Source organism: Hordeum vulgare, chromosome 2H (assembly GCF_904849725.1).
Source record: "Hordeum vulgare subsp. vulgare chromosome 2H, MorexV3_pseudomolecules_assembly, whole genome shotgun sequence".
Classification (NCBI taxonomy): Eukaryota; Viridiplantae; Streptophyta; class Magnoliopsida; order Poales; family Poaceae; genus Hordeum; species Hordeum vulgare.
The window spans coordinates 39,977,433-39,986,598 of NC_058519.1; the positions used below are offsets into that span (position 1 = coordinate 39,977,433).

Sequence of the window (9,166 nt, forward strand, 5' to 3'; positions counted from 1 at the left end):
GAGATGTACAAATTGAGAGTAAATTTTGCATCATGCTGGATATATGATTGATCGAGTATTTTGACGAAAACAGGCTGATACATATATATACCATGTGACCTGGAAGTTGGATGATTGACCAAAGTTTGTTTCCAGGCATGCTGATATAGTGCGTGGCGTGGCTTTGACCTTTTTCTATCACCGACTTGTAGAAAAACCGACAGCGGGTGTGAAAATGTACATCTTGCAGTCGTGCATATCGACTTGGGCTCCAAAAGTTCCTACCACGTTCGCCGATAGAGTCTCATGCTGGAGAAAATGGCAAATTTAGCAGGTGGTCAACACTGTTAACAGTAAGTTTAAGTTTAGGACTGGAAGCCAGGTGAGAAAAGCTACTTGGTCACATTGTTTCTATTCTCCCAGACTAAAGGACTGTTCGGTTTCTCTCCGCTCCGTCCACTCCGCTCCCGGAGCGGAGCAGCGTATAGCTCATTTTGACAGAGCGGCTCATACCCAACTCCACAACTCTGCGGAGTGGAGAGATTCCGAACAGGCCTTAAATTGGGCTATAGTTGAACTCTGATGGTGTTTTTTATTATGAAACTTCAAGAGCTCCCTTTGGATCTTATAAGAACTAAACCAACCCCCATCAGAGAAAGGGGTAAAGGGATCTTATAGCAACTAAACCAACCCCCATCAGAGAAAGGGGTAAAGGATTCGTAGTCCCATTTTATCTGGAATCTAATAATGATACGCTATAAGCTACGTTTCTCCAGGTACCTTTATTTCAGAGGGACAAGTGAATTAAACCACCTGATAGCAATGAAATCTTATGTAACTCACCTTCCACAGATCTCTAACAGAATAGGCAGACGAACCATCAAGGCCTACAGCAGGCAATGTCATCGTGATATTAACAGTCTCTGAACAACGATTCCATAAAGCAACGGCCAAACGGTTGCCAGAGAGGGGGCCAGCCCACACCTGCAAAATTTGACATACTATGAGTTTGGCATAGGGATGCGTTGATGCACGGAACGGAATGAAGCTATGCGACTTATAATAGTTGTTCCCATATGGAGCAGCTGAATCACCTCACGGCATCCACCTTTTCCTTGACCCAAAATTCTTCTTCCTTGGACTCCGAGAGGATCTGAAGAAAAAGAAACACAATTAATGTAATCAATTGCATAGTTACAATAGCACACATACAAATGGTTCTTACTATGTGAATAGAACAACATGCCAGAAATATTATATAGCAGAAGAAACACAATCAGGCACATTAAAAACAACCCCCAAAAAACAGAACGGGTGTTAACAGCATATAATGTTAGTTCAGCATAATATATCGCGTCTCCGAGAGGAATAAAGAAATGGCAACTAGCCAGCTCAATGCTCACAAGTCAATCAAACACAAAACATAACTCGAAAATAAACAAAATCTTCATCTTAGATCCATCAAGTGGTTCAAACAACTCCGAAGAAAATATCTACATTAGTTAGAGCAAACTGACTTCTAAAGAGCAGCTAAGATGACAACATTTTTTCAGTGCATGGTTGTTTTGCGTCACCAAGAAAGCTCGCTTTCAATGTCATGAAAAAGCGATAGCGATAGAAAAAACTGCATTGCAGTTTCGACACGAGGACATATTAGAGAGATACATACGAAGACAAGATTCTGAGTAATACCTTGGTTTACTTGAATTACTTCTTTGTTGCTCAATATTTCAATTGTTTGTGAAGTCATATTTCTGACATCACAACCAATTAAGAGAGGTGCCTGAAACATGAACCAGAAGGGGATTTTCCAGTCAGTGCAACAAAATGAAAATAGCAGATAATGTGCCGCCAATCAGTTTATGTTTTATTTGCATTATGCATATACAAACTGATTGTAAAAAAATTTGTCTGGCACTCACGAGATGATTCTAGAATCCAACACTGCTGTAATACTAAGTAATCCAGAATGAATGCAGACAAACTTTTTGTACTACCTCTGTACCAAAATATAAGACGTTTTTGCAGTTCAATTTAAACTGCAAAAACGTCTTATATTTTGGTGCTGCTGATATCCAAATAAATTATGCGCATCTGCAGTTCTACATATTTCTCTGCAGCAATATCCGAAATTTGAAATCCATGAGCCAAGACACAATTTCATAGAAGGAAAATGAGCTTTTATTTTCATAAACTCTTAGTTTGCTCATGGGTCCAAAAACAACATAATCTACAAATTTGAAGGAGTCGATGCAGCGAGGCAATAAGACATTGGCACAATTGTAGTGACTACTGATGCGCTTGGCAAAACTCTTACCTTCATGAGTGCCCAGATGCTGAAATGTGCACGGTACTCTGCAAAGGTCATGCCACCATTTCCAACTTCCAGCATGTCTGGGTCTGCCAAAAATGAGTTTGTTTAGTAACATCGTACTCTTTTATTTTAGTGTCTCTTACAACATCAGGAAAGCTTGTATTCTTGACAAACATAGTTACCATTCCATCCACCGGGTCCAGCATATGATGCCCACTTGTTGTTCTTATCAGCAATGTCAGTCATGCTTGTTGAAAACAGAAAACGGACAAGTCAATTTCACAGCACGTCAGCAGACTGGCATATTCTTTTGTTTCAGGAAGATCATGAATCACCTTTTCCATGTATCCTGTATGTCATCTGTTGTACGCCAACTGTTTCCAACTTTTCCGGCCCATAAAGCTGGATCATCCTGGCCCCTAAGAGAGAATACATGTCCAAATTCAACAAGGTTGGAGGTTGAACACAACATACAACTGCTATTTATTTCCCAGTGTTAACTGCATACCATTCACATAGGGAGTAGAATATCTGGCGCCCAGTTGAATTTAGAGCATCACGCATTGGAGGATATCTGAGATTATGACATCATGGAACAAATTTAGCTCCATATATTGAGGCTAGCTGTCTGTAAAGCCTGCGATCGAGGCAAATGAAAGACGTGTGACCTAACCTTTCCTTTGGCGGTATTCCCAGATTGTAACAGTTGTCGTACTTTAGATAGTCAACACCCTGGACAAAAATATTTTTCGGATTCATGTATTAGTAAAATTATATTTGCATGTTCAGTAGTAGCGCAGAATAGGTTAAGATAGAAAGACTCGGAAAAGATGTTCTTAGAATGTTCATTGCAATGTTGTGCAGTAACTCTTTATGCATCACTGATTCTGTGGTTGCTTGTAGCTCATACCCATGAAGCAAAAAGGGCAGCATCGTCATTTTCGTGATGGAGCGATCCTGGTCGAACTTGACAAGTAAATACCCTGAAAGCTTTTACTTGTTACACTTTTTGTTATTTGAATTATTCTTGACTATGATACATTAAGAACCATAAAAGCTAGCAAGTTAAATCATCTATAGCTAGACTACTTACCCAGCGTCAGAGTAGATGCCAAGTTTTAGACCTTTTCCGTGCACATAATCCGCAAGTGATTTGATTCCAGAAGGGAAAGTCTTTGGATCAGGTAGCAATTGATCCTACATATTACAGGAAGTAATTTATTAAAAAATGTGCAGATGCACTCAAGATGCATTTTTAGTAACATAAACGAGTTTAATGCATTGACATAAATAGATTTCTTTGGGTATGCAAAAATAGTAATCATAATGCCTCAGGTAGAGTGCAATGGAAAGACTTAGTTATTTTTTGATGAAAAACATTCGTTTACTAGCAACTGAATGGATCCCCAGGAGGGCATGCGACAATACAGTAACTTCACAGAAACAATGCTCTAGAAAAATAAAGACAAAAAACAGAGCTATTGAAACCAAACTGGTGAGCAAGGTATAGAACATCATTCCTGATATGTTTTTAGTGAATACATTTTCAAAGTAAACGTAGGTAGGGCCACTGTAGATGCTTTTTCTCTTCAGAATTTGGAGTCCAATTATCATGAACACAAGAAAAACTCTCAGGTTTCTATGAATGTGCGCAAAATAGAACATATAGAGACCGCAGAGAAAATTAATGTTCTGATCAGACTAATTCAAGCTTTAACATCATACTCCACGTAAAAGGAAAATACAGTTAGGAAAAGTATAATGCACCTATTACGTTATTTATATTAGCTAAAAAGAAACTTATTACCTTATTTCCTCGTTTCACATATGACCAACAGTCATCTGAAAAGGAAGGACCGAATATAGCTCAGAGACAACACACAAAATACTTCGTGTAGCCCAATAAAAGACACTGGTGTCAAGCGAAGTAATGTACCGATGTTTACGTAGTTGTATCCCAAATCAGCCAACCCCGTAGAGACCAATGCATCAGCTGTTTCAAGAACAGGGTTACGGAACTTTCGACTGAGTAAACTCTACTCTACTCTGGGCTCTGGAGCCTGGACGAGAACGCACTGGACCCTTTTACTGGCAAGCACGCACGAGACATCTGACACTGTTGGACCTGTTCTATCCTACCGTATGTATGTCTTTTGCGCTTGCGGCAACCAGGAGATCAGAAATGTGCCCTGGTGATAATGGGGAATCGCGCGCGGTCTCAACGAGGATTATATCATATTCAGGGATCCCGCGGGCCGAACCTGTCTCGCGGATGAGCGTCTCGGTGATGTTGCAGGCGAAGAAATTCCAGCTGTTCCACCTGCGCGCGGCGCCCACACGGCGATTAATCTCTGAAATTTCCGAGGGCGAACCCCTCCGCCCCCAACAGACGGAACAGAGTAACCAAAGCGCGAGCCAGAGCGGCGGCAGAGCAAGGAGAAAGCTGTGGAATTTACCCCATCTGGGGCGCGAGGGCGAGGCCGTTGTTGAGCTGCAGCATGCCGTAGTTGGAGGTCTCGTAGAGGCGGCGCAGCGCGGCGGTGGGGAGCGGCGCGATGCGCCTCGCCGCCGCCGTGGCCACCGACGGCCACCTCGTCCCCTGCGGCGAGAGGAGCAGGAGGAGGAGGAGCAGGAGGAGCGGGAGGCGGCAGAGCGGCGCCCCCATTCTCTCTCCGCTTCGTCTCGATGCTTCTCGCGCGCGCCGCCCCCTTTCCTTCCGCCGAGCTCGAGGCAGCTGGCCTGTGCCGACGGCGCCTGGTGTCGTCGCGGGGAAAGCCTCGTGAAAGAAAAAAGAAAAAAATGACGGGCCCACATCCACCAATCAGTCAAGCGCTCAGAAGGCCGGCCCGCCGTCCCCTAGCCCCGACACGTGCTTTATCCGTTGAAGGCACATCATATCTACTACCTATATGAACATCTCTCAGATACTGATCCGACGCATTATTTTGAAATTAATAAAATTGTCGTAAACGTCTTCGTATTTGATGTAAATGTATTTTCTCACACAATGCACATAGTTGAAAAATATATAATAAATTTTTAAAAAAATATGAGTATCAATATTAAGTCTGAAAAATAAACTTTGATATACACGATATGCCAGCCATGCAATCACACGTTTGCTCTCTGTAATTTCGATCAGCAAGGCGTGTACCGCTGGTCCTAAGATGATTATGTTATCTTGGCTTGAGAATTAAGATGAAAGGAAAATGACACGACACGCCACCCGTGCATTATCCATTTGATGTGCAAGACAATAATACCTGGACAGTGACGTGGCTACCTACCACTATATCGATGTTGTCATTCTGTCATGTGTTATTCTCCGCCTTCCAAAGGAACTTGCAAATCCGGTTCTCAAACGTTCGCGGACATGATCGGCCAGTGATCAGGCGTGTTTGTTTTAAACTTTTATTTTTTTCATTCGTGTAACCGTATTTTTTATATATATTTTTTCATATGTTCGGTCACATACATATGGTTGGTGAAGAAGAAGAGAGAAAAAAAATTGAATAAATAATAAGAAAAGGTGATCCGAGGTGAGGTCACGTTTTACGTGTCGGGCTTACCGGACGTGTCCAGGCACGTCCGCGAGTCCTCATATTATCCTCATACTAGCTTCATGCCCGTGCGTTGCCACGGAGAAACAAACTTAGAGTTAAAAAATTTATATGAAATATTATTATAATTTATAATGTGCATGTTGTACGTGGCTTATGAATATGTTGAGATAATATCATCTTGAAATATGCGCTCACGACCTCCTTTGCTCAATCGCTTGTTGTTAACGTACGTCAGACTGCTTTGTCTCTGTTCTATCATGTTGTTGCTGCCACGCTAAGCGTAATAATGATAAGCTCTTCCTCACAAAATAAAATAAAATAAAATAATGATGAGCTCTTGTCTATTGTTCCATCTTTAGCCTTCTCTATCGTGCCTTCCTACCCGATCTTCTATACCATCGCCCACCGCGGATGTTATATTTCCCAGTCACCTATAGCACTCACACCACTCCAAAACATTGCGGTCTCACTCTCACTTGCTTTCTCGTCCACGTCTGGATCCTCCTATTCTCCTAAGCGTGAGTTTTTAGTCGTTCCATCGTGTCACACTTGCTGACCGAGTTATGATATATAGATAGATAAGTAGTGCTAGTGCCCACATTAAATTTCCAACTACAACTTAACAACCACCAAGCTTACAATATCTTCTCGCTTGCGGCCCAATAACCTTAGTATGTGTGCGTCACTTATTCTATTTGTTGAATGCATCCGAACATAATATATCTTTAGTTTTTCACCACTTAGCTATAAACATGAACATTTTTCTTTCATTCCCTCCCTCTCAGCCCCCATGTGCGTCTCCATTGCTAGTACCCCATCTTCAACTGTACAAACGAAATGAAAATTGACACATGCATAGGGATATACAATGTCCTTTTTAGGTCAAATTTTTAGGTGAGGGGGGTGGTTCGATAGCTCGAGAAAAATTCAGTTAGGGTGAAAAATTCAATATTCTCAAAGGAATGTTTGCATGAACATGAAAGAAAATTAAATGACAAGGTACATCATGTTATAATCCACCTTGAAGGTATGAACATAATAATACATTATATGTCATGAACTCATGATTCCACGATCATAGAAAAAGGAAATCAATTCATTCTTTGTCACCATTGTGAAACTATTCCGAGCCAGGAACCTAGTATTTAGGTGCAAAAAAAAAGTACAGTGTTGGGGAATGGTAGAAATAAAACCAGCAGCCAAAGCAATTGTTGGACTTCATAACACTTTCTCTTCTTACTATACCAAATAATTAAGCACTAATTCAACACAATGCAATCATTGCAGGCAAGGCCTAACCTGAGAACTGAAAATAATTTGTGCTGATACAAAGAAAATAATTCCTAATAGTTCACAGGCATTTATATTTATCGTAAGCAGGAAAGTGAGGAACATTTTCTTCAAAAGAGAAGACAAAATCAAAACAAAGAAGAACATTGTGCCGCATACAATATACATGAAGAAGAACATTGTGGCGTATACAATATACATGAAAAATAGATCATGTGCAATATTTCAAATATAACCAGGAAACGGACCCCATGTGTGTAATTCTTGAGAGCAATAGAAGGCACGGCTGAGCCAGTGATCAGCGACCTTAAGATCCATGGTCTTGTGGCCTAAGATCTTAGTAAAGAGAAGAAAAATAAATCACCATTAGCTGCATGCCTTCGACAGTTCAAGACCGTCTTCATTTTCCCGCATGAGTAAATGGGCATACATTAAAAACAAATCATGTATTAACATTTGGAGTCACATATTCAACGTAGGATAACACAAAACATCCAAGGCTAATTGTTACAGGTTGTGAAAACTGAAAACTGTAATGTATTCAGAAAATTGTACTCATAAAAGGTTCCATGTTATGGTCTATAACAGATTCTACTATATTTCATGAAAAAATAGATTCTTCTTTTGCACCCATCCTCCCACCTCGATGCCTGGATGAGTCATTATGAACTGCCCAAGGGAAGGGTCAAGCGTGAAGCCGTTGACACCATTTCCAGTGTTCGGGACAGGCTGCAGAAAATAATGTACACATGCACACCATTTATCTTGTTTGTCACGAATTGAGGAGGATTGATAATGTACACATGCAGTATCCAACAGCAAGCATCACTGCATGAATCAGCTTCTTTGTCGTCTGCCATCACAGACGGCAAAGAGTAAATCCCGGACGGCAAAGAGAATACCACAGACGGCAAAGAATCTCACGACCGGCAAAATTTCTGCGTCAGCCTACGACGGCTTCGTACCTTCTTTGTCGTCTGTCTCCCCAAAGCGGACGGCAAAGAGCTTTGTCGTCAGCTTTTCATAGGAGCAGTCGGCAAAGTGCTCGAGACGACAGCCGACAGGTGTTGCATCCGTTAGGGGTTAACGGAGGCTTTGCCGTCTGCCTCCCCCTCTTCTTTGCCGTCTGCCTCCCCCCCTCTTCTTTACCGTCTGCCTCCTCCTCCTCCCCCCCCCTCCACTCTTTGCCGTCTGCCTCCTCCTCCCTCCTCTGTGCCCTCTTCTTTGCCATTTTTCTTTCCAAAGCGGACGGCAAAGAGCCTATATAGACACCCCAGGATGCACAGCTAGGTGCCATGTGGCACCTTTGTCGTCTGCCAGCTGATGGCACAGGTCTTTGCCATCAGCTGGCAGACGGCAAAGAGCCCATATAGTACCTGTTTTTTGTTTTATATTATTTCACAGCATATATATATATATATTTGACAGCACATTTATATAATTCACCACACATATATGATATATAGTTCACCACACATATACTTGCCAACACATATATATAAATCACCACACATATATGATATACATATAAATCAATGTACATATATCGAAAGAACCAACATACAAAATATTGCACTGTTTATCCATATATACATATACATATAGTTCGACATTGTTCATCAACTCAAATGAAAACTAGATGATATACATATAAAGTTCATCCATCGACATTGTTCAACTCCATGAATGCCAGCTTCCATGCATGTAGTATATCCAATCTGCAAAAATGTGAAAAAGAAAGTCAGAAGAAGAACAAAATATGATGTTTTTGCGCTAATTATGTCATTTTAGCGGAAAACAAGCTAAGAATATAATATTCATGAGCTAACCAAGGTTCTTATGCCATTTTTAGCTTATTATGGCATTTTGGAGCTAAATGGGTTAATTATGTCATTGTTGGGGAAATTAAAGCAAGGATAATATGAAAGAGGAGAAGAAAGAGGAGGAGGAGAAGAAGAAGAAGAAATCAAGAAGAAGGAGGAGAAGGCCTAGAAGGTCCTTGGCCTTCTCCTCCTCCTCC

General features: G+C 41.3%; 1 protein-coding gene across 1 annotated transcript; it reads right to left on the reverse strand.

Moving 5' to 3' along the window:
• Positions 1 to 12: 12 nt before the first annotated feature.
• LOC123424712 (alpha-galactosidase 3-like) lies at positions 13 to 5,135 on the reverse strand. The gene is made up of 15 exons (XM_045108380.1): positions 4,750 to 5,135; positions 4,555 to 4,613; positions 4,230 to 4,286; positions 4,101 to 4,135; positions 3,387 to 3,490; positions 3,204 to 3,276; positions 2,967 to 3,025; positions 2,802 to 2,867; positions 2,629 to 2,712; positions 2,476 to 2,540; positions 2,297 to 2,379; positions 1,672 to 1,762; positions 1,074 to 1,132; positions 823 to 963; positions 13 to 288 (listed from the first exon to the last, which is right to left on the reverse strand). The coding sequence occupies exons 1-15, from the start codon at positions 4,956 to 4,958 to the stop codon at positions 178 to 180; spliced, it is 1,296 nt and encodes a 431-aa protein (XP_044964315.1). The 5' UTR covers positions 4,959 to 5,135; the 3' UTR covers positions 13 to 177.
• Positions 5,136 to 9,166: the final 4,031 nt, after the last annotated feature.

Bases quoted from the DNA above. Each gene is read 5' to 3' on its own strand.
- LOC123424712 (XM_045108380.1), bottom strand. From the start codon at position 4,958: ATGGGGGCGCCGCTCTGCCGCCTCCCGCTCCTCCTGCTCCTCCTCCTC. The intron at 3,491-4,100 runs GTAATAAGTTTC...TGTAATATGTAG, and splicing joins ATGTGAAACGAGGAAATAAG to GATCAATTGCTACCTGATCC. The intron at 289-822 runs GTGAGTTACATA...CATTTTCTCCAG, and splicing joins CTGTTAGAGATCTGTGGAAG to CATGAGACTCTATCGGCGAA.